At 43.5% G+C, this 26,437-nt stretch overlaps 1 protein-coding gene across 1 annotated transcript in view; it reads right to left on the reverse strand.

Annotated features, from left to right (window-relative positions):
• The window catches only part of CFAP58 (cilia and flagella associated protein 58), a 121,551-nt gene that overhangs the window by 52,871 nt on the left and 42,243 nt on the right, over nucleotides 1–26,437 (reverse strand). Inside the window, exons 12-15 of the mRNA XM_066621467.1 lie at nucleotides 16,782–16,922; nucleotides 16,243–16,466; nucleotides 10,297–10,408; nucleotides 6,332–6,436 (exon numbers count right to left, since the gene is read on the reverse strand). Coding sequence (XP_066477564.1) covers nucleotides 6,332–6,436; nucleotides 10,297–10,408; nucleotides 16,243–16,466; nucleotides 16,782–16,922 — 582 coding nt within the window. The remainder of the gene's footprint in view (nucleotides 1–6,331; nucleotides 6,437–10,296; nucleotides 10,409–16,242; nucleotides 16,467–16,781; nucleotides 16,923–26,437) is intronic.

Here is a 26,437-nt window from a genome sequence, read left to right on the forward strand (position 1 = left end):
ACTAATACTCATTTTATTATGAAAAATGTCCTGTGGTGGAAGAGGAACAACAGAGAAGAAAACAGGAACAGCGCATAGCAATTAGTGATGATTCTTCCCAATGTGGAAAATCCTCCTGGGCAAGTTACAGTGGGTATCAAAGAAAGTCAGGACTGTGACTATATCAGTAGGAGGTCTCCGCAGTGTTTTAGGATGCTGAGATATCACAGAAGCCTCTGGGAGTTAAAGGTCTGAAAAGAGGGGAAAATCTAGGATCCTCCCCTTTGTGTGTGTGTGTTACACTAAATTATGCACCCAAACTATACTGGGATGTCCCAGAAATATGCAAGAATTTGGAAATATCTCTCGATTGTTCAAAAAGCAACTTGGCTCTTTGTATGATCACTGCTTCTCCCATCAAACATCTGCAGTCTCATGTTTAGGGTAGTCTAGAATACAGGTACCACACTAGTAAGAACCTTACTCTTACCCAAGCCTAACTCCCCAAGCTTTAGAAACCACACTGACCTGAAAGCAATGAAGGACCTATAAAAATTCACCTCTTTTTGGAAGTAGCAAATCATCCTGGAGCGTTTGCTGCTGTAGTGTATAGGGACCCATTTATTTCCAGGTTATCACCTTCTATCCACAGCAGAATAAAAGAAAGTCTCAGAGAGTGACAGGAATCAACAAAAGACTTCATTTCTTCCTGCAATAGCAGAGCAGCTCTTGGGAGTGCACGGCAATTTGGAACAGTAGCTAAAGGTGAGAAAATGTCAACTATCTGTAGACACAAGGGCCTTTATCCAGGTTATTTGCAAAAAGTACATGGTAAGAGCTTCAGAGTTATGCTGGTAAGCACAGCACATGACACCCTGGTAGCAAGCACAACAATGAAGCTAACTACAAGGGCGAGCAACAGAGGGATGATTCAGATACTGACAGCGCACTGCTCAAAGAGGAGCAAATGTGTACTCTCCAAGCACTCAGCACACAACTGCAGAACCTATACGGCAGGGATTCTTACCCAGGGTAGCCATACTCCTTGGTGGTATGGGAACCAAATGATGGGGGTATGGGACTTGATCTCTGAACAAATTTTTTAAAAATTGTTGTTAGATTCCGTTATTAACTATACCATTCTCAATTCGGATTGAGGTGTTCTCTTCTTACATATCCATATGTAAAACAAAATCAAACTATTGACAGGCAACAACTGAGCAATCTGAAGTCATACTGGCACCTAAAAGGAGATGATGATGATTTCGAAAGCCTGGTGAAGGGGGTATACAGGGCCGTGCAGAGCTGGATATAGGCCCGGGCCAGATGGGAAGTGTAGGCCCTATTTCAAACTGTATTTTTCAAGTACTTTTGTAATCAATGTTATATACAAATGATTTATGTATGCCTATATACAAAAAGAAAAAAAAAGGCCCTTCTGGTTACATCGGGAAAACTGGAAGTGTCCAGTTTTTCTTTTTCTTTTTTTATAGTTTTACAGGCAGAGGGGGCCCTGTGGAGGGTTGCCCGCACTCCCCGGACCCCCCAGAACTGCAGTGCTGGTTGCAAGTAAGTAGAAAACCCCCCTTCCATCCCCGGAAGCAGCGTAATCCTAGGGATCATGTTGCTGCTTCCCACCTCCCCATCCCCGTCTCTTAAAAGTCGCAACTCACCAGTTTGGGAACCACTGAATTAGACAACCCGAGAGAACAATACTAAATATTTCAACGAGCCATTAACCAGTATTATACTCATCTTAATACTGTGGGAATCTCCACACACTACAGACTTTCTGATAATCCAACATCGCAATTCATAAACATCATCAAAGACAGAAACATCCAAATATTCAATACCAAAAAAAACTTTTCTGCACCCTCTATTTTCTATGAATTGTCAGTTAAATTTAACACAGAGTTGGTTTCTGCTATCTGCGTCTATTTGTTTATATTTTACCTGTATTAATCTTCTTTCAAATTTTAATATTTAGTGCTAAAGTATGCCCTTTAACTCTCTTGGAGTAGGCCCCCACAAAATCGTATGCCCATGCCAACTGGCCCCACTGACCCCCCTCTGTTCTAGCCTGGTGGTATATTGGGCAATCCATTGTGAGTCTGTAATTGTAAAAAGGTTAAGAACCCCTGTAATATGGGTTTATGGGGGCAGAATGACCAAATCTCACAGATCACAAAACTTATATACTCAAACTGTAGGGCATAAAATTTGGCAATCCAGATTTTCAAAGTTAGTGTACTTTTCTTCACTAAAAAACACCTGATTGATACCGATTCCTCCAAAACACCCACCATGTTTTCTAGAGCAGTGCTTCCCAAACTCCTACAAGGCAGCTGGGAGAACTGTTGTGTGTGCGGGGGAGGGGAGAAGGCAGCAGCGCAATCTCCAAGATCATGCTGCTGCCGGGGATGGGAGGTTTTTTTGTTTTTTTTAACTTACTTGTAGCCAGCACTGCAGTCCTGGGGGTCCAAGGAGTCCTCCACAGGGCTTCCGGTGCATGCAAAAGTCAACAAAAAAGAAAAAAAGGGCACATCCAATTTCGTGGCAAAAATTGGAAATGCCTTTTTTTTTCTTTTTTTGACTTTTTGCTGAGGCTCCCGGACCCCCCCAGGACTGCAGATCTGGCTGCAGATTAGTAAAACAAAAACCTGCCATCCTGGCAGCAGCGCAATCACGGGGATCCCATTGCTGCCTTCCTCCCTACCCACCCCTTAAAGGGGCAGGGACAAGTGCATCCCTGCCCACCAGTTTGGAAAACACTGTTCTAGAGGTTTTTTCCTAGATATTTGACCAGTTTAGTTAGCAATCTAATGTGAACACACACATACCAGGAGAGAGTGGAGAAGAGAGAAAGAGGGAAGAAAGCAGAGAAGCAAGATGAACAAACATCTGAAATAAAATCATCTTTCACTTGCACTGGCCTCTGCAAGAAGGCTTGATTCCACACATTGACCTGTTAAGCTGTTTCTGCCCAGCATTGCATATACGCAACATGGACCAAATATGTACACCTGTGGTTGGGCAAAAATGGGTTTTATTACAGTAATATAGTGAGCTGATCCACAGAAGTGAGCTATAGCACAGACAGATATTAGATCAACTCTATCTCACACTAACCCATGCTAAAACTAACAGCAAAAGCAAGATTGAAGTTGCCAAACTATGAATGTGCTACAAGGTGATGATAAAAGGAACTAGACAGTTTACATACATTTCAGTGGAACATACTAACCCAGTTCTGAAGTATAGCAACAAATAGGTTAACTCTTCTGGCACTATACTTCCTGCTGTACAGTTACCTTACAGGAAAATCGTTTAACTTTTGGGGGGAATTATCCAAATGTTCTCATCATTGGTACAAGGTCACATTGTACCAATGTCATCATTGGTACAAGGTCACATTTTCTGTACTGATCAAGTGACAAAGCATTGAACAGAAAACTGTAATGGAAAGATTTGCATTTAGCTCACAAGCTAGAATTCCTAGTGTTCCTGTACCTGCTTTTTTAATCTTTCTTTTCCCTTTAACTTTTTTAAAAAGTACAAATTCTGTTATATTTTAACCTGAATAGATTCCAAAGCAGACTGCATGCCAGAAACACTACTAAAATTAAAAAAAAAATCTACTGATTTTCAATGTCCAACTTTAAGCTACGTAAGAAAAATTAGATTAGATGGGAAATGCTAAATTCCTACTTATCTGATACATCAGCATTCATTGTGCAGATACTGGATATTATTAGGAGGTAAGAGGTCTAGGAAAAAACATGCATGAATTCAATCATGGCCATATTATGAAATGAAAGCAACATCTCACCCTGCATGTTTTTCCTATGCTGGGGAAACACAGGATGCCTTTGTGACATGGAACACTGTGGAATGCCCCCAGCTGGCTGCCCAAGTGAGGAAGGGAGCCAAATGTCACTTCCAATCAGTTGAGAGGCAAGGCAACCACCAGTTACGTCATTGGGTACTGCCAGAACTCCCAGCCCTCCACAGCAATGTTGTGCAGCTGACAATGATCATGTACATAGGACAGAGGGGCTGGAATCAGTCCACAAAGATGCCCAGTGCGGCTGGCTCAAGTAGGACAGGAGTAGTAGAAAGGGGGTGTGTTGGCAACCTTCAGTCTCAAAAGACTATGGTATCGCGATCTGAATGGTGGTTCTGGAACAGCGTCTAGTGGGCTGAAAAGGAGGAAGAGGCATCTAGTGTAGAAAGGGGGAAAAGGCAGTGAAAGAATAGAAAAGAGAGACACAGAAGAAGAAAGGAGTGGAGAGAGGAAAAGAGAACCAGGTAGAGGAGAGGAAGGAGAAGCTGCCAGAGAAAGAGGAGAGCAAGTCAAAAGGAGGAATAAGCAGGATGAGAGGCAAGAGGGGAACCCAGTGAAGGAAGTATCCAGAAAGGGGGAGGAGTGTGGCCTGAGAATGGCTGACATACCATGGAGGTTTTATCACTAGGGGAACTGAACAGCTTGCCCCTCTACAACAAATACTGACCTATTGGAGGGCTCCAGCAGGACAACCAAGCAGCACCCACTCTGCATGGTTGAGGCAGAGCCCAAGAGAGACTACAGCAAAGACTGGCCCCCTTGGTACCGGTGCCAACACACCACCTGGCCCTTCACTACACCCCTGTAGATCACACTTCCCCAGCAGGAGAAGGGAGAAGAACCTCCAAATGTGTTATGACACAACCAGGTTGAGACTTTGGCAGGTAATAGTCAAGATCCCTCAGGGTCAAGCTGGGGTGAAGGAAACTGAGGAGGTCTTTTCTGTCAAAAGCAAGAAGGCAGTAAATAATGCACCTAAATCTACTTGCTGCCTCGCTTGTCTTGCTGGGCCCCAGAGGCCAGCACCTTTTCAAACCCCCATGATGTGGCGTTCCACCCAAGAGGAAGAAGTGGGGTTCACAGACACCCAGTGGACTTTAAGAGTGTACACAATTATAATATACAAGTCTTTGCAGGAGATGCCCCAATTGTATATAGACTTCCCTTTAGGCTTTAGTGGTGTTCCCAACAAATATATGTATCATACAGCATGAATGAAAGAAATAATCCTATGGAAGACAAAATATGTAATTAGAGTTCTCTGCACAGATAGTGATGTTGAAACACATTATGGAAAACACAATGCCTTGATCACACAAATCCCCTGAAATTGTGTATCAAACCCAGAACAAGCAAAATGAAATCCAACTTTTCATTGGAAATTTTATGACATTTTCTGCTATCCTGATAATTATCAGGATGATCAAGATGATCAAGAAAGGAATGACAAGGAAATAACACTGACTTAAAAGCTGGTTCATGTTACTCTTTTTTACTTGTTTGTTTTTAAATGGATGAAGGGGGAGGATGTTTTCATATATTTTCCTGACCTACCCCAAAATTGTGGATTGCGGTAGCAGTGATTCTGTATATGTGAATTAGTGCTGCCATCTAAAGTTAGCTAAGGGATATGTAGCATGTTGAATTCCACAGTCAGAGAATACCAGAATATCTCAACAATATTCAAAGCATTACCATTCAATCAATCAAGCCATGCCTCAATCAAATCTTCCCCTTCATGCCATTAGACCTCACAGAGATAATCATGTAATTTCTACTCGACATTTACATTTGGATGGGAGAGGGGGCAGGGGCAGAGAAAAACAAGAATAAATGTGCTTTGGGAGATTTCGCCTTGTTGAAAGGGAACAGACACATTGCTGCTCTCCCCCCAGCCCTGCTGCATCCAGTCCTTTAAAAAGCAGTGTTGTTCCATACCCCAGTTCAGAAGAAAAGTGCACAACTGCTGGAAAACAGAGAACAAGCATAAGATGCTAATACCCTCTCAGCATATTGCTGGTTGAGTAGTCCTGCCCTGGAACTTTGAAGCAAGGTACTGGTAATCCAGAAAAAAAAGTAAATAAGGTTGTGTCAAAAGGCACAATGAGGTAGTGTCAGAAGGAGGGTACATGAAGAAAATGAAATGACCCAGAGACAAACAGGACCTCTGCACCCTCCAATCATCCACGTCATGGGCACTATTCACCACATCAGACATTCAAACAACCACATTCCACACAACCATCACATTACCATTAGCTGTGCTAACAGGAGAAAGAACTGCATTTGCCAGCAACAAAACACTGTCAGTGTTTAGGACATGAAATATCACTACAACAGAAGCACGGTGTGAAAGGAAGATGTCTGGATCCCCACAACAGATAAACAATACTTGCACATTGACTGCACAAAAATAACCCCCCACAATCTGGAAGGGACTCAAACAGACACGTACAGATGTGAACAGAACACTCTGAACGTGCTCATCATAGATACCAGCTGTACCTGGAGGAGCAACTCTTTTTCAACAACTTCTTCTGTCTTGCTGATAAGTCGTTTCTGCAATGCATGTATCTTCTGTATCAATTCATAAGTACTTGGATCACTGGCCTGCAAAGAAAAATACTGTGCTTTCATTGCAAGCTTGTAGCATGGCCAGATTATTTGTAACTAAGAAACAGAATATCTTCCACATGAAACAGGACCAACTTTTTTTTTATAAAGCTTCAGGTCTCTTTATGCACCTAGCAAAATGCACAGACTTGGTCAGACATTCATTCAGGCAGTTCTGAGGCAATTTGTGTGGCAATCTCCCATTGTTCAGACTACTGAAAGGAAATTAGAATAAAATTCCTCCTGTATAGGACGAACAAGATCTACAGATGCAGTTTATTTAGGGCTTGAAGTAATATCATTCATTGCAGAGTAGATAATTCACAGCCCATGGAGCACCTTGTGCACATCAGGGCATAGTCATATGACAGTTATCTCCACTATGTACTTTGGTCTTCTGACCAATAATTCTAGCATCAGTCTCCCTAATTTATAGTACTGATACTACATGTTACATTTTGGTATTTATGGAATATATAAGGAGGCAAGAGACTGTGCTGCCACAATGCTACAAAAGGGACTAACCTCGTCAATTACTACTACTGGTCACATTCGCATGGAAAATTGTATTGACATGCACATTGTCCCAGAACAGCTTATCAACACTGCACAACATTATAGTTGTTTGCCCTGGGGCATCTGACTTTTAGCTGCAGGGCAGCCTGTTCGAACTGTGAAAGTTTTCCCATTGCAACTTGCTGCAAGATAAATCTCCTGCGACAGCAAAGTCCCAGAAGCAAAGGGAAGCATAACACAATGCCAGCAATTACAGGGACTTTTAGCCATAGCAACAAGGGCAATTAAAATGAGGGTGGAGAGGTGAAAAGAATTATAAAACTACTTTCACTAGTTATGCTATAATTTTCAAAACAAATGAACCTACTGATTCTAAGGAAAATGGATACCAATATTTTACTGATGTTTCACAGTCACAAAAAATAAATTACCTGGAACAGACTGATACAGATTTCCTAGAATCTTCCCATCATTTTACACTAAGGTATTCAAATAAGGTAAAGACTGGAATTTTATGCCATTCTCATGACTTCCATAGTCAAAGTGCTAATTTGTGGAAAACCTGCTGTCATTTGTCTGAGACACTTACCAGGAGCCTAAATGAGACAATGCTGTAAATTACAACACCTGGTTCCTGCAATACATTGGGATATTCTGAATTACCTCAAGTGATCTCACATACAAAGGTTTCACTTCCTCTTATGGCATGAATTTATGTCCTGACTCATCATTATGACAGATGGGAGGGACTGAAGGGAGGTCTTTAAAGGGATGAGGGAGGGACGGGGAAAGAATATGTGGCCTATGTTCAAAATGTGTACCCTGTGCAACCCCCTATTTTATCACTGCTAGCATTATCACCATCTTAACAAGTAGAGGTTAGCTCATCCAGTATCAGGTGTAAGGAAATTTGGTTTTACCCAAATGGTGGCCTCAAATTAATTTTTTTAACCAGAGGTGAAAATAGTAGCAATTCACTTACATTATAGGAAAAGGGTGAACTAAGAGACACCGGTGACTAAACATCCCTAATTTTAGTGATCCCAGTGACTAGGACAGGTTTGGCTCCACCGAACTCTGTCTTAAATGACAGCTTTTACTTTGTCGCAGAGAACAAAGTTTGCCTCTGCTGGCAAAGCCCCACCTCTGCTTCTATTTACAATAAGAAACAGAAACCAAGAACACACATACACTAATATCATTTAGAACAGGGGTGTCAAACATGGCCCAGGGGCCGGATGCGGCCCGTGGAGGCTTTTTATCCAGCTGAGGTGTTACTGCTATAAGGGCAGCCCACATGAAAATTGGGCTCTCCCATATCTTGAAATATGATCAAGATTTTCTCTTTTGTTATTTGCAGCTAATGAGTTCCTAAGTGAGAAAAAGTGCTTTTTTTAGTTATGACCTGTTTCAATGACATCATTTCCTGCCTAATGACATTACTTCCAGCCCTCAGCAGGCACCATGAATGCCTTTCGGCCCTTAAGAACATAAGAACAGCCCCACTGGATCAGGCCATAGGCCCACCTAGTCCAGCTTTCTGTATGTCACAGCGGCCCACCAAATGCCCCAGGGCAGATAACAAGAGACTTCATTCTGGTGCCCTCCCTTGCATCTGGCATTCTGACATAGCACATTTCTAAAATCAGGATGTTGCACATGCACATCATGGCTTGTAACTCATAATGGACTTTTCCTCCAGAAACTTGTCCAATCCCCTTTTAAAGGCGTCCAGGCCAGACGCCATCACCACATCCTGTGGCAAGGGGTTCCACAGACCAACCACATGCTGAGTAAAGAAATATTTTCTTTTGTCTGTTCTAACTCTCCCAACACTCAATTTTAGTGGATGTCCCCTGGTTCTGGTGTTATGTGAGAGTGTAAAGAGCATCTCTCTATCCACTCTGTCCATCCCCTGCATAATTTTGTATATCTCAATCATGTCCCCCCTCAGGCGCCTCTTTTCTAGGCTGAAGAGGCCCAAACGCCATAGCCTTTCCTCATAAGGAAGGTGCCCCAGCCCAGTAATCATCTTAGTCGCTCTCTTTTGCACCTTTTCTATTTCCACTGTCTTTTTTGAGATGCGGCGACCAGAACTGGACACAATACTTCAGGTGTGGCCTTACCATCAATTTGTACAACAGCATTATAATATTAGCCGTTTTGTTCTCAATACCTTTTCTAATGATCCCAAGCATAGAATTGGCCTTCTTTACTGCCGCCACACATTGAGTTGACACTTTCATCGACCTGTCCACCACCACCCCAAGATCTCCCTCCTGATCTGTCACAGACAGCTCAGAACCCATGGTATGAACCCTTGGTATGAAATGAGTTTGACACCCCTGATTTAGAATGATACACAAGCTTACTTTATTGCAATGTTTATGGAAGTTCAGAGAGAATACTTCTGCAGTACAGCCAATTGTTCAGTGTTTCATTTTTTAAAAGAAACCATCTTGACTTTATATTTTTGCCTAGAACTGACTAATACTGTATTTCAACACTCTAGAATCTATATCTGTTTCCAAAAATAAAAGTCCAAAGCACTTTATAGTTTAAAACTTAGTATTAAAACCATCAGAACTGGCTACTAGACAAATGAGTGCAGACAATACATTCACTAGACTTCTTAAGGAGCTTAAATATTATTACTAATTTGCGAGGTCAGTTCAGCAACCTTTGGTATTCCACTAAAGTTAAATGTGCATACTGAACAAACCTCTCAGATAATTTGATAAATGTCCAAAGATGCCACTTCAGCTCATGGATTTAGTACACATTTAGCAGATATCTACTCGTATCTTACTTTTAGTTTGGATCTAAGAGTTCACAGAGTTTATGGTGGATTATTTACACAGCTTTTTGTTCCACCTGCCCCCCCCCCCAATTATACATGTCCACTCTGCTTGACTTGAGCAGTCTCTCCTTGTCTCTCTATATTCCATCCTACGCAACACTTCACATTTGACAACAAAAGAGTTATTCTGTCTCTAAGGTGGGCTCTTTGAGCAGTTTAACACTTCATCTGTCTGCCCAAGTTAATGAGCCATCAATCTCAAATTTCACCTTCAAACCTCCCTGTTCTCTCTTGGTTTTGATCTGTTCTCATTTTGCAACTTTCCCCACAATTCTACAGTATGGGAGCAACAATAACCAACTCCTGAATATACCAGGCATACAAAGTCTTTCTTTCAATAACTAACATAGATGCTATGGAAATTTTAGCCTATTGATCCTTCTGGATATCCATTTGCATAACATGAAAACATTTGCATTGTATGATGCTACTGATATGAAAATCTGGGATGTTTGGCATGCATTATAATGCAGCACTGTACCTCTAATTTTCTCCATCTGTGAACATTCATAGGGTTCTCCAGCTCTTCCTCCAAGGCTCTACAGCGAGTCCGTTCTTTCAACAACTCCTTTTGCATATGATAAACTTCTTGCCTGCAAAGAGAGAGAGACACAGACAGAATGACCTCTGCAAACAAGCCCATGCAGAAACAGCCCTTCCCTTTAAAAGAGATCTGTGTGATCAACTATTCATTTCCTCAGCCCAATTTGCCCATAACTGAAATAAGTTTCAACTTCTCAAGCAAACCATTTTCACTATAGAGGTGTTTGGCAAGCTAATGCTATGAGGGGAGGCAAAAAGTTCTTAACCTCACCATGATCCAGATGTGCTAAGTATCTGAAATTTGGTCCACTGACTCTTCCTTCTCCTTCCTTCCTTATCCATCTCCTAGGGCCATACACTTTTCATACATGTGAAACAGTTCTTTAATACCATCATCATATAAGTCCACAGATTTGGAGACAAACCAGCTCTCCACAGCAGTAATGACCTTCTCATCATTGTGGAAACTTCTTCCCCATAAATGTTTCTTCATATTAGGAAACAGAAAGAAGTCTGAAGATGCCAGGTCAAGAGAACATGGGGGATGGGGCAGGGATTCATAGCCACAGTTGTGCACCAAGTGACTACAGGTGGAGCCTTTTTATGCGCATGAATTCCATTCCCTGACCCACCATGATTAGGAAAAAACGCATGCTAAATCAGCCCCGGAAATGACGTGTTTTACACAAATTGCATAGAGTTACACAAATATGCTACAGCCTGACACTTGGGATGGAAGGAAACTAAGGCAACGGTTCTCAATCACCTCCCCCTCCTCTGCTCCATACTCAGCCCTCCCCTTTGTCAGTTGTCCCCGCTTCTTTCACAGGTGGGATGCTGAGCTTTTAAGAGTCCAGTCCCATGCATTTCTACTCAGAAGTAAGCACCACTGTAGTCAATTGGGCTTATTCCCAGGAAAGTGTGGAGAGTATTATAGTCTGAGAGCTCAGTCCTATGCCTACCTACTCAAAAGTAAATCCCATTCTAGTCAATGGGGCTTACTCCCAAGACAGTGTGGAGAGGACTGTAGCCTAAATCTCATGCTTTGGCTTGCTGGGAAGACTTGCTTGCTGGGCTGTTTTGTTTGTGTAGGCTGGAGCATGGAGAGCCTGTACCATCTCAGTCTGAAGGGGAGAGGAATTCAGCAAACACTCCCTGGGTTTTTTAAAGCAATCTCCTCTGTTACTACTGCACCTGCCCCTGAGTGAGTGAGTGAGAGAGAGAGCACACTCCACCTTGTTGCAAGTGTTTTGGCTACAGAGGTTTCCCACCCCTTCCCCTCCTCAGCCTCTTTGCTGGCTCAGGGGCTCCAGAAGTCTTACTGTTCCTTCGAAAGGGGAACCTCTTCCATGGCTCCAGGGATATTTCCCTGCCTATGTGAGGCTGAGCCTTTTTGCAGTGTTTTGGGCTGCCTTGAAAAACCAGCACAGGACAAAGGAGGCAAAGGTGTGTGCGACTTTCAATTCCCCCCACCCAATTCACTTTGAGAAATATCAGCAGATAAAAAATTCGTGGATAAATAGGTTGCACCTGTATTTCTGCAGTTCAGGGTGCAGGTACATTGTCAGCTAGCAGCAACACACCTTTTGCCAGTAAACCACATCTTTTTTCCCCTTGATAACATCTTGTAACTTTTGTAGCAAATTCCTGCAGTACCTCCCTGTCACTGTTGACCCTTTTGTAAGTAATCTGTCAATATTACACCTTCGTTGTCTCAAAATACAGATAACATGACCTTGCTGGTTGGCTGTTGCACCTTAGCCTTTTTGGGGGTGGGTAACGAGGCATGTTTCCATGTTTTGCTCATTTCTTTGGTTTCAGGATCATATAATTATACTCAGCGTTCACCCATGGTCATTAATCAGTTTTAAAAGTCCTCCTCATTCTTGTGGTACAGGTCCAAAATGCTTTGTGCACATTTCATGCGTTGCTGTTTTTGGAAAGGCATTAGCAACCTAGGAACCCACTGTGCAGCCACCTTGCTCATGTGTAAGATGTGCAACAGACTAACGTTCACCTCCCTAGCTAAGAAATTAAGGGCGCAATCCTATTCCACTTTCCAGCACTGACATAAGGGCAATGGAGCTCTTGTAAAAAACCCAGGGAATGTAAGGAACAAACATCTCCTTACTTTGAGGAAGCCTCTGTGACTGCCATCCAACTGCAGAATGCAGCACATGTCCCATTGGCACAACTATGCCAGTGCTGGAAAGGTGGTTAGGATGTGGGCCTAACAGTTACATGTCTGTCTTTAAGCAGTCTTCAAGCACTAGCTGTTCAACCTTTGCCACCATGCTTGGTTCTGTAGCTGTCGATGGACAGTCTTCTCTTGGGTCATCCTGTAGACCAGGGGTTTCCAAACTTTTTGGCCAGAGGGCTGCATCAAATATCTGGCGTGGTGCTGAGGGCCGGGAAAAAAATTTAAATAAAAAATTTAAATAGATAAATTAGAGATGGAACTTAGATGAGTGAAAAAATGAATGAATGGGGTCATTCATTCAACCTCTCTGGCCCTCAGAACACCCTCCAGACACAACCAGAGCACAGCTCTGGTCATGTACAGTTGAGTGGGCCAGAGGCTTTCAGGGGACAAGAGGCTGGCCGTGGGCCGGATAGAGTTTGAAGACCCCTGCTGTAGACTGTGCGACCACATTTGAATTCCTGTTTCCATCATTTGACAGTCCCATATGGTGGGAATTCCTCACCATAAACAGCTTCATGGACTGTTTATGCAGATTTCTCTTGAAGATGGAGGAACTATATCATGGCTCGATACTTAATTTTGTTCAGTAAGACACCTTCTCCTATTCTCGTTGTCCTAATTCTAACAAGTCATGTGATGACAAAAAATGGCATGCATATTACAAAGGTCCCCACCTATAAGTGAGTAAAATTTCAGATCCCTAGCAGGTCCAGATCATGGTGAGGGTAAGAACCCTCATATTTTCACACATCCCATTTATCTCTTGCCAGAATAAAATGGTAAACTTTAACTAGTTATTCAAGACAAATGTCTTTCTAACATGCAGTATATGAGCAAAATGATTTGCCACAAAGAGTTGTTTTTGCTTATGTGACTGGAAATTGGAATTGTAGTTAAAAAACAAAAACAGTATTATATAGTAAATGGAAGCATAGTAGCGCTGGCAATTATTCTCCAAGGAGAATGGGTGGTCACAGATAATGAAACAGAGATGAAACTGTACAGATGTAATTTTTTTTCCCATAGCAAGGAGATAAACATGGTATCCCAGAAGCAACAGAAATGCTGAGAATTTTCCAGCATGTCATCTATGTAAAACATATAAGACCCTGGTACAGAGTATTCACTGAAAGATACAGAATATGGACTGTTTCGCAGCAGGTGAACTTTGGAAGTTCAGTGTAGTTAAAAAAGCAGAAAATGAATGGTGTCCCCTGGCAACTAGGGAACACTATAATATTTCTATTAATGCTATTCCAGGTGAGTGGTGTGGGAAGTCATGGCACCAATTTGGATGAGGTGCTATCATCAACCATCAGTTGAAAAATGCAGGCTGCAATGCTCTGGCCACGTCTGCAGAATGAACACCAGCCGACTGCCACACAAGCTCCTCTGGCGACAGCGACCTACATATTGGAGGGTTCAACGGGCAGCATCAAAGAAAACATGGCTCAGACTCACTGCAGAAGAGCTAGGGAACCAGTGAATGACCCTCAATGATGCTAGAAATATCACCAACAATCACAAAGAGTAGAAGCGAGTCATGAATGACACACAGATCCCAGCAGTATATTGGTTGACAGAACAACCTGCTTCCCAAGTGCCAGTTAAGGAGGAGGAGGAGGTGGTGGTGGTGGTACTGGAAAAACTCTCACCTATCCTTATATAACTTTTCACTAGGTTTAGGGTGCATCAAGCTTTACATGGTAACAACAGGCATTTCATATGGCATTTGTATGTCAAACTATGTTACTATATACATGGCAAATAAGCATTTTCAATCATCTGTAGTCTATAGATACAGATGCCAGGGAGCTGGAATTGGCTATTATTTCCAACAGCACAACATTAACAAAATTGCCTTTTCCATTTGTAACGTGTGATGTTCGTCCTAGATGGTAAGGCAAATAACCAAGGTCTCTCACAACAGTACCAATCAAAGCTACTTGGCTCTGCAAACACATAACATGAACTCTTAACAGGCAGTTCTAGCAACATTGGGGGAGTTTATTAAAACGTTCAGTTGCTGATACTATTAGTGGAAACATTAGATTTTGCCTTAGTTGCATATACCTTCCTCTCCATATTGTAACCAGAAATATAGCCCAATGCATTTGAGTAGCAAATCCATAACTTTTAACTGCCTTCAGTCAGTAAGTACATGCCACATCTTTTAAGCCCACTGGGATGCTGACTCCCCATAAAATCATTATAAAACCTAGGACTGAAAGGGACCAAGTCATCTAATCCAATTTCTGCACCTGGAGAGAAATTTCTATAAGCTAACAATGAACAATTTGCCCACCTCCCCACCCCCTAACAGTCCCTACAGGAACTAGCTAATTTGAGGAAAACTAGCTAATTTAGCAATCAGTTTACCAAGGCAACAAGCAGAAATTCTTAGCTTTCTAGTATAAGTCCACAGGGAAAAAAAAACCAATTTCCAATTGTGCCTTTCCACAGATCTTTGAGGAGAGAGGGGGGGAGGGGGGAACCTATCCTAAATATACCAGCTTTAAACTTGTCATATGACTATCCTGAGTTACAATTCTATAGATATTTACTAGTCCACTGAGATTCATTTTTGAGTAAACATGTGTAGGACAGTACTGTTATTTACAGCACAATCCTACACAAGTTTACTCAAAAGTAATTCCCACTGGGGGATTGCAGCCTATATTTCCTAAAAGGTTTTGGCATTTTTTTACCTTGCTCTTGGGGGGGGGGAGGAGTATTCTTAGCTACTTCTCCTAGGTCGCAAACACTTTGGGAAATTATACATACTCTTCTACCAGCAGAAATATGTCCAAGAAAAAGTAGCACCTTAACTATTTTATTGCTCTTATTCTTTGGGACTAACAGAGCAACTCTCTGCAGCAAGCCCTATTAATGTCTGTGAAGTTTGGCCAAAAGCATAAATCTTACTTAACAGAAGTCAGAACTAAATCCTCGCTTGCCAAACCAGTAACTCACTGAAAGCAGTGTCTTTTTCTTCATTCCCACATTTTCTTACAACCCCACAGTGTCTATATAAAAATGTTTTCCCCAAAGGACAAAATATATCTCATGTACAGTAAAGCCTTCTTTCTTTCTTTCTTTTTTTTAAAGTATTAACTGAAAGAAAAAGGAGATAAATCTAGCAAGGCCCATAAAATGACGCTCTGAGGTAAACACAATCTCCCATGAAAACGTAAGCAAATCTTTCTCTTTGATCAAGCCACCTGATATAAATGGAAGGACAGAAAGTTGAGAACATATTAGGGCTAGTTAGAAAGATGTCACATGTTCTGTTTCCACTCTGAATTGCCTAATAAAACGCAGTTCTGCTAATGTGGGCCCTGGGCACCTCAAAGTACTCAGCGAACTATGAACACCTTTCCCACTGCTGTCTATCAAGCTTATGTTGTCAGTTACTCAAAGAACAAGGGAAAGTTTGGAAGTGAAATAGCTGGTTTCATTTTAAGCAGCTTTCATTTAAAACACTTTTTTCTTAGCTACTGATTGGCTGATTTTCTAACATTTAAATCTAGTATGTGTATGTGGTAACCTGAATCCTTCTTGGAAATAATTCACATGTCAACACTAATCTTTATCATGCATGAAAACAAGCATTCCCCAATGCCTCAAAAGCAGCATCATGTTCACAGCCACAAGCAAAACTGATTCACTCTTTCTTTCTACCTGAGTTCCTCCACATTAGCCACACTCTTGCCAAGTATTGCCTTCTCCCGACGAAGTTTCTTGATCTCCAGTTTGAGTAGCCGGATGTCTTCCACTCTTTGCCGATACTGCATTTCCCCCTTGTTTAGAATTGATTGCTGGATTTTGATCTTCTCATACAGAAGAGCCAATTCATCATTGCGGCGGACCAGCTGGCTCCCCAGGATGTCTCTTTCACTAATAACCTAGAAACAAGGCAGGCCAAGGCAAGATTCTACAGATGGGCTGAACATATGAAAACTGTCAGTCATAAAACATTGGGGCTGTATCTTCATCAGCAAAAGTCAGAGCATCAAAATGTTACATATCAACTGTAAATAAAAATTTCCTGACAAGGGCCTACAGCTGCCCTGGCAAAGGGACAGATTCTCAGCTAGGTAAGTTGGCATCATTCTATTTTACAAGACAATTTTATCATCACAGCACTGATGCCTATTTGCTTCATCTAATTCTTGATATAAGGGAGTGAGAAAACGAAGCAGAGGTTTTTCCCTGCCTACCTGGTCTAGTTCTTTCTTCTGTCTCATTCTTTCTGTATCAGCCTCAGAAATAATTTTTAAGAGTTTTCGTTCTTCCTCTTCTTGTTTTTCAATGAAATGTTTAGTCTCAAGAGCTTGTTGTCTCATCTTAAGCAGTTCACTCTGACAGAAACAAAACAAATGAAAAGAAATTGTGTTTAAGTAGCAACTTCTCACTCTGTAAACCTGGGACTTTCAGATTATTACAGTTTAGACACTGACTTGCACTCTTGCTTAGTTCTCCTATTTTGTTCAATTCAGTTTGCTGGTTCTCAGGAGCAAATGCAGAATACCAAGCAATCGAGCATAAAAATCTTATGGAAAAAAGAATGTAAACAATATGCCCAACATCTGTGTATGGTATGTAATACCCAACAAAAATGCCAACATGATTTAAGGCCCAATTTGTTATTCTCAAATATTCCTTAAAACTATAAACAGAAAAAAATTACACTGCTGGGTGCACTTCAGTCGTTGAACATGAACAAACAATCACAACCTTTGCAGCTCATCAAACCTGGCTGGAATTGTTGAAAAAGCTAAGTTCATTGACATTATCCTAAGACTACACCTTTAATGCACACTCATTTGGAAATAAGCCTTACGGAACTAACTTCTGAGTAAACACATACAAGATTGTGCTGTAAATTATTAAAAAGACTTAACAGGACCATTGCTGTTAACATAAAACCATTGCTATCAGATTTCTTAACAGTATCACTAGAACAAACGACAAGAGAGGTTAATTTCAGTCAAAGCAGTCTCAATGGCAGCAGTTCAGATCATCTTCACTTATGCTGCGACAGTTTCTACAGTGTGTTTTGACAGAACATAGAAAACTCAGAGGCACAGATACTGGATTAAAGGATAGTGTATAAACCGAATTGTGTAGGAACTACAAATTGTCAACAGCCTTAAGGTTGTGGCAATTATGTTGAGTAGGAAGTAAGGAAAAAAGTCTCTCTACATCTTTACCCACACTATAGCTCTCAATTTCTTTTGCAGTTTGCAATGTTGTGGGTAGAGCTTTACGGCCCAATCCTATGGGTGAATAATGCCACCAAGAACAAGCATTCCTGTGGTATTAGGTCCTTTCCAGCTGTCACCAAAGGAGCACATGGCCTGGCTGCCACCACAACCAACAAGCGGCCAGCTCCAAGAGCCAGTGGACAATGGACGCCCACCAGAGCTGGTAAGTGCAAGCAGGGGGTGGGAGGGAGGCTGGGGATGGATGGAACAGGGCAGCAATGGAGGTGGGGAGGAGGGCAAATCAGAACTAGGAAGGGAGCAGGTCCGACAGCAGTGGCATTTGCTGAATCCCAACCCCCTTCCCAGCCTTGATCCCCTGACATAGGTGAATGCAGACATGTGCCAGTTACAAATAAGATAGGTATGTGTGTGGGGAATAAGCCAGCACAGTTTATCCCAAGGCAAAGGACCAAATGTTCCTTTACTCCGCCTCCAAGTGCCAAAACCACCCCACAGTTACAGCAGGCACCACGTTGACACTCCTGCATTGCTATGCAGGGAGTTCGGATTGGGCTGAAAATCTACAAATATCCTAGCACGCATCTCAGATGATAATTTAGTATGCTGCTGCCATCAAAAGGTATGCTACTTTTTCAAATACTGTACTTAGATGCTAAAGTAGCAGCAAAACATCCATCAACTGGATCCATCATTAAAGGGACGGAAAAGGAAGAGGCCGTAACCAGGGAACAAAATCTTTTTAAAACAAGACCCATCTGGAAAATATATTCTCAGACTAGAATGTTCTTTAGGAGCCAAGACATGTGAATTGTTCTGTTTCAACATATTCTAGAAAGGAACCAATACCAACAAAAGAGGATGTGCATTTTTGCCTCTTGAAAGAAAGTGATATAAGAAACGAGAAGATAAAAATATGATGGAGCTTATCTGACTAACAGCACGATCCTATCTTGTGCTGGAATAGGCAGGCCAGGAGGCCTGCGCTGTATCCAGCGCAAGATAGGAGCCCAAAGTGGCTCAACCGGAGGCAAGGGGAAACTCTTCCCCTTACCCCCAAGTAAGCCACTGCAGCCCCAATGGGCCTCCTCAAACTTGCACCACCTCTAGAGGTGGCATACGTCTGAAGAGAGCAGAGCAGCTACAAGCACTGCTGAGCACTGCTGAGCACTGCTCAGGAATGGGGGTTGGGATCCGACATAACTGTAGGGTCCCAGTCCTACCTCCCGCTCCCTGCCTGCCTGCCCCTGGGACCGCCCTCCACCCACCCTCCCCCTGCCCCGGAACACCTCCCTCCTGCCTCCCCCCCGCCCACCCCAGAGCCTTGCATTGGCTGAGCTGGATTCAGCCTCCATGAGCCAGCACACATCCCTGTGCTGGCCCAGCCGACTCTAGAGGAGGCGCAAACATACTTTATGGCATATTTGCGACCCTCCTGGGTCAGTGCAGGGGACTTGCACTGGCCCAAGGGCAACTCTGGATTGCGCCCTAAAGCAATAATTTAAAACAGAACTGTTCTATCATACTAATAAAATTCCTTGTTTCGCTGTTGCTTTCTTTAATAAAACTTTTATTTTCCCTTGAGCACAATATTTGTACTTCCCTTACTTTGCTTTGGAGTTGATCAAATTCCAACAGCATAACAAAAATGTATGCTGCCTGGCATTAAAATGCAATCAACAGCGTGTAAAAGTATCTGCTTGCAAGTATAAAACTGCTCATGTGTTCAACACGGTAGCATACAGTTTTTTAATATATCAAAATCTGGCGCTTCCTTTATGTCACAGAAAACACAAGTTATAAACAAGACATCTCTTTAAATGGTAACAGAATCCATTAACAGAAACAAATTCCTTGGTTCAAAAGCACTAAGTGCATGTAAACCTAAGCAGGCTTGCAAGAGTTTTTAAAAAAATCTAACCACAAACACAACAAACCAAAAACTCAAAACAACGTCTGAGGGGTCTTAATATAATTTTGTCCGGTGCAAAAACAAACATGAACTGTGTGATCTAAAGATCTACATGCACAGGTCATGTTGTACCAAGGTAAACCAGGTGGGTGGTAGCAGAGGAGCAGTGCAACATGGCAATGGCAGCCTTGGGGATTATCCTCATACCTACTTTCACATGGGGTGCTGCCTCTTGGCTCTGCCTATATAAAAGAGTCTTTCTAATCAGAACTCGGCAATCTTAGCAGTCAGTGGTCAATTACATTACAGTCAGCCTCAAGTACATTTATTTTCTATTTGACAAAACAGTGGCTAAGCTTGTCAGCCCTACAGTTACACCCTGCAGTGTAGGGTAAACCTGTGAAATGAAAGCTTGAGATTCAGAACCTCATTTCTGTGCACCCAGAACAATTACCCATTACTCCACCAGGTCTGCCTGCTTGCAAGGTCACTGTCAGCACTGGCTCACTTTGTACCATATCCTTTGCTATTAAGAACCACAGTGCTTTGCTACTTCTTCCACTTCCTGTAGCAGAAAGAGACAGGTACAGTCACACTCACAACTTTCTCCAAAATCCAAAGATTCCTAAAATTCTTGTAGCAAATATGTTTCTGCTTCCCACAGTAGTTCCCAAAGATCGTTAAGGCTGATGCAAACACACACACATCTATGAAAAGCTTGTACTTCCACATTACACAGCTGTCCTCAAACCCTGATTTGCACCACAGTTCCTTCTCACCAAAGCAAACCAAAACATAATAATTGGAAGCTGAGACACTCTAGGTATTGAGCTTAAACACTGTAGGTGTGAGAGCAAAATGCGCTCAAGCCAGTCACCAAAGGGATGGTAGGCCACAGACATTTTTGTCACTGAATAACTGAGCAGGTAAAGAGCATAGCAGACAAACTGCTGTCAAACTGTTGGTGGATGACTCCATGGTGACAAGGCAGCAAGAGAAACTAGTTAAAGCAGAGGATCTTGCACAACAAGTGAAGTGCTGAAGGCTCTCTCCATAGCTTATATAACAACTCAGACAGATCAGCAGCCCAGATTCATCACCTTTTTACAGAGCTCTATTGACATTCTGTCATAACAGTAATATGCTGACAATGGCTGGAAATCTACAGAGTCACTGGAGCATAGCACAAAATTGAAGAAAAGAAAGCAAAGCAAAAAGTGGCAGGGAAGGGATTTTTTCTTCTTTTGGTGAAAATAAAAATGACCTGCTATAGCTACTGTTTCTCTTGATCTCTGAAAGGAGCAATTTGGACTGAACTCAGGAAAGTTACATATAATACAGCCAAGATGAGCTGCACTCAGTGCCATTTAATAAAAGAAGCATCGAAAGTAATTTCCTACTTTTCTTTTGATTTAGCACAGATTTACAGCTATCCACTGATCTTCAATAGTGTATTCCTGCTTGAGCAAAGGAAGAAACGCCATTCACAGGGGATTTGAAGGTTGGAATGAAAAAGTAAAATCTGTGCCTGTGCGTCTTTCCTTTAGTCTTAACATGATAGGAGAAAAAAATAAGAGTGATGGGCAGCCCAATCCTAAACTGCGCTGGCTCAGCCAGGCTGCATGGTGTATGCTGAATCCAACACGGCTCGGGAGGCAGCTGGATAATCTTCTCGGGGTAAAGGCATATATTTCCCTTTACCCCACATCAAGCCCCAGCCACCCCTACAGGGCTTCTCAGATCCAGGACAGCTATTTCGGAGACTTCTGCTGATTCCTGCCCCTTCCAGGCCTGATCCTACCCCTATTTCACCCTCTCCCACCCATAAACACACCCTTGCTGCCTCCAAAACATTCTCCTGCCATCCTCTCCCAACCCCACGCAATCCAGGACTGGGATGGTGGCCGGCACAGGATTCAGGGCCGGTCCAACCAGATCACAAGTAATCGCAAACATGCTTCACAACAAGATTGCAACACTCTGGGCCAGTGCAGGGATGGTTGCACCAACACAAGAAAAGGTTCGGATTATGCTCTGAGATAGTGATCTCCTGCTACCATTTCAGAAGCTAAATTCTAAGTATCCATCAAAGATAAATATAAGGCCCTGCAGAGACAAACCAATCCACATGATCTACAGCATAATTCACAATTCCAGGCTCATAGATTCCCAGACTGTCAGTGGCTTTCCAGGGATTCAGAATCTCCTCCTTTCCAGCCTGACCTGGATATGTCAGGAATTTAACCTGGCACCATCTACATGCAAAGCATGTGCCCTTCCACAGAGCTACAGCCTCTCCCTGACTTCCATTAGTCAGTGCCACCTTGCTCTCAGCTTAGCCTAATGATTAAGCAGCAAACTCCTCCAGCTATCTTGTAAGTATTTATCCCTAGGGATTTGTCTGTGCCAAAACCCGATGCAGTCTGCAACTGTGCTCTAAAGGCTACATTCACGCTTATAATAATGTGATGACAGAACAAGGCAGTCACCAACAGTTTAGTAGCTTAATAGGCAAAGGTGGCTGATCAAACATGGGTGAGAGAGGGCAGCTGGCTGAAATGACAAGTTCAAGCCCTTCAAGAAGAGAACTACTTTTTTGGGAAAGATTGTATAGGAATCATCCTGCTATTACCAAAAAAGACTGGATCTGACAGTATCTTCTTAAGCAGTTCTCTATAATTATAGGAGCTAAAAAGAAACGTTTTCCAGCAAAAGTATTGGAGCTCCATAATGTTATAAACAGGTGTTTTTTTTCCTTCAGAAACTCATACACATTTCATACCAGCAGAAATTCAACAGGTGACTTTTTCCATCAGTACATATCCATGATTGCGAAGGCTTTACCTGTTGAATTTCTAGTAGTCATGCAAACGTTAGGGATAGAAACACTGATGGAAAAATTAAATCAACTCTAACATATATGAAATATATGCTGTTGATGAGAACACTATTTACTCTGCTGCCCAACAGTCTCCCTGCCTGAGCTGACTGGGGTGATCTCGGGGGTGGCATTGAAGGCCCCCCGCCTGTTAGTGCTGGGGGACTTCAATGTTCATGCCGAGGCCCCTGCGGTAGGTGCAGCTCAGGATTTCATGGCTGCCATGACAACCATGGGCCTGACCCAGAAGATCTTGGCTCCGACACATACTGCAGGACACGTGTTGGACCTGGTGTTTACAGCTGGGCACGGGGGCAGTGATCTGGATGTAGAGGAGATCAAGATCACTCCGTTGTCATGGACAGATCACTTCCTGGTAAGGTTTAGGCTGGTTGCGACTTCCTACCTCCGCAGAGGCGGGGGACCGTTTTCTATGGTCCGCCCCCGGAGGCTAATGGATCCTGAAGGTTTCCTGAGGGCTCTGGGGGATTTTCCCACTGCCAAGACTGGCATCTCATCTGAGGCCCTGGTTGACCTCTGGAACGGGGAAATGTCCAGGGCAGTGGATGAGATTGCTCCGGAGCGACCTCTGCCACGTCGCAGACTCGGAGCGGCTCCTTGGTTTACTGAGGAGCTGCGAATGATGAAGCGGCAGGGCAGGCGTCTAGAGCGACGGTGGCAGAAAACTCGTGATGAATCCGATCGGACACGGAGTAGAGCTCATTATAGAGCCTACTCCGTGGCGGTGGTAGCAGCGAAGAAATCATTCTTCTCTGCTACCATTGCGTCTGCTGATAGCCGTCCGGCAGAGCTGTTCCGTGTGGTGCGGGGCCTCCTCCATCAGGCCCCGCCAGTGGACCAGAAGGAATACACGGTCAGCCGCTGTGACGTGTTTGCGCAACATTTTGCAGATAAAATCGATCGCATTCGTTACGACTTGGATGCCACATTGACAATGTCTGATGATGTCCCCCTGGCAACTGCTTGTCCAGTTTTGTGGGATTCTTTTCAGCTTGTGCAGCCTGAGGATGTGGACAGACTCCTTTGGAGTGTGAGGCCGTCTGCCTGCCTGTTTGACCCTTGCCCAGCTTGGCTGATAAGAGCTGCCCGGGGTGGACTGGCTGAGTGGACAGGGAGGGTGGTCAACTCTTCTTTGGGGGAGGGGACGTTGCCACCTGCTTTGAAGTGGGCGGTGGTTCGCCCCCTCCTGAAGAAGCCCTCCCTGGATTCCACTGTGTTGAACAACTATCGGCCAGTCTCCAACATCCCGTTTCTGGGCAAGGTAATTGAGCGGGTGGTGGCGACCCAACTCCAGAGGGTCTTGGATGAAGCGGATTATCTGGATCCTTTTCAATCTGGTTTCAGGCCGGGCTTTGGGACGGAAACTGCCTTGGTCGCCTTGGTGGATGACCTACGCCGGGGACTGGACAGGGGGAGTGCGTCCCTGTTGGTCCTGCTGGACCTCTCGGCGGCTTTCAATAGCATCGACCATGGTATCCTTCTGGGCCGATTAGCCGAGCTGGGAATTGGAGGCACTGTTTCGCGGTGGTTCCGCTCCTACTTGGAAGGTTGGTCCCAGATGGTGGTGCTGGGGGATGCCTGTTCGACACCCTGGCCCTTGAAGTGCGGGGTGCCACAGGGTTCAATTCTGTCCCCCATGCTATTTAATATCTACATGAAAGCGCTGGGAGAGGTCATCCGGGGGTTTGGAGTGGGGTGTCATCAATACGCTGATGACACCCAGCTTTATCTCTCCTTTCCTCCAGACTCCAGGGTGGCGGTTGAGGGCCTGGAGCACTTTCTGGAAGCAGTAAGGATCTGGATGGGGGCTAACAAGATGAAATTAAATCCGGACAAGACAGAGGCTCTCCTGGTTCGGAAATCCTCGATGCAGGTGCTGGATTATCGGCTTGCTCTGAATGGGGTTGCACTCCCTCTGAAGGAACAGGTCCGCAGCTTGGGGGTCCACCTGGACTCACAGCTGCTTCTGGATTCCCAGGTGGCGGCTGTGGCTAGGGGGGCCTTTGCTCAGCTTCGGCTGGTGCGCCAGCTGCGTCCATACTTGGATCGTGCAGTGATCCATGGTGATCCATGCTACGGTGACATCAAGGTTAGATTATTGTAACGCGCTTTATGTGGGGCTGCCCCTGAAGACGGTTCGGAAACTGCAATTAGTGCAGAATGCGGCGGCCCGTGTGGTCACTGGAGCTAGGCGGTTTGACTCTGTCAGCCCACTTCTCCGGGGGCTACATTGGCTGCCCATTCGTTTCCGGGCCCAATTCAAGGTGCTGGTTTTGACCTTTAAAGCCCTATACTGCTCTGGGCCAGGCTATCTTAGAGATCGCCTACTCCCGTACAATCCGGCTCGTCCTCTCAGGTCATCAGAGAAGGCCTTTTTACAAGTGCCGCCGCCTAAGGAGGTACGTGGGGCGGCGGCAAGAAATAGGGCCTTCTCAGTAGTGGCACCAAACGTTGTGGAACTCCCTTCCCCTTGACTTGAGAATGGCTCCCTCTTTGGAGACTTTTCGGCGAGGCCTGAAGACCTTGTTGTTTAATCAAGCCTTCTGACTTCATGGCCTTTTTAACATCTTTTATACATCTTTTAGTTGCTTTTTACAGGCTTGATTCCTCTAAGTACTGCTGTTTTATGCTCTTTTATTCTGACCTTTATCTGACTACTGTTTTTATGCGTTCTGCTAATGTGTTTTTTAATGTGTTATCTGTTTGTGAAATTATGTTTTAATCTGTTTTATATGTTGTTAGCTGCCCTGGGTCCCTTTGGGGAGAAGGGCGGGATAGAAGTAAAGTTTTATTATTTTTATTATTATTACTTAAAACATTCATATCCTGCCTATCCACAAAACACTACCCAAAGCACCCAACAGCAAAGATAAAACAAAATAATAGAATCAAATACATATATATTGAACATTAGAAAACGGAATGCTCACCTTGTAGCACAAGATCTCCTATTCTTAGCACTGCTCCCAAGGAAGGACCCATAAATGTTACCAGGACCAGGCCCCAACAACGCACCATGAAGGTTGGGGCTGCAGGTACAACTGCCTAGAATTGGCTGGTGGAACACCACAACCGCTTTGATTCCTCTTTATTATCTTACCTCTAGTTACCTGCCTGGAAACCTTCCAGCTGCATCAGCAATCTTGTCATAGAACCTGCTTCTTACCTGTGGGGCAAGTTCTTCTGCTCAAAAGTCTGCACCACTCAGCTTCTGCACTGCTAAGTAAGGAAGAGTTGCCAGCTTCGACCAACCAGAAGTTGTTTTACATGTTAGGTTGGCTTTCTTGTCCAGGATTTGATCCCCTGGATGGACCGCAGATTTTTTATTTCCTATTTATCTATCAGGCATTGAACATTTGCATCTGAAGGCCTGAGAGGGCTCCTAATGTGGCAACAAGGAGCAACTAAGCCAAGAAGAAACAGAAAGGGTAACAGTCCGTAGCTGTCTGATCCCACTTGTGCTTACTTGGCCTCTTCACCATTTCTCTCCCTTCCAACCTGTTCATAATGGATACAACTGGAGTGCTCCCTTCATTCTCCCAACTAATCATAATATAGCTGTTAAGTCGTATAGTAACCATATGACAGGAAAAAACAGCAGGCATGAACAAATATAATCAGTGAGAGTAACATTAATCACAAACATCTTGTTCACAGTTGTGACCAACTCTCAGCTAGGCACTCATTCAACAACTCACTACTCTCATCAATAGGCTTATGAATTGAAAAAACCTCTTATTTTCCAGTTCCAAACATACAAAGATGCTCACCTACAACCAGAGACAAAAAATAATGCCTTTGCTTCACCTCCAAAGCTACCACCCCTTTGGTGGTGATGCA

This window comes from Tiliqua scincoides, chromosome 3 (assembly GCF_035046505.1).
Source record: "Tiliqua scincoides isolate rTilSci1 chromosome 3, rTilSci1.hap2, whole genome shotgun sequence".
NCBI classification, from domain to species: Eukaryota; Metazoa; Chordata; class Lepidosauria; order Squamata; family Scincidae; genus Tiliqua; species Tiliqua scincoides.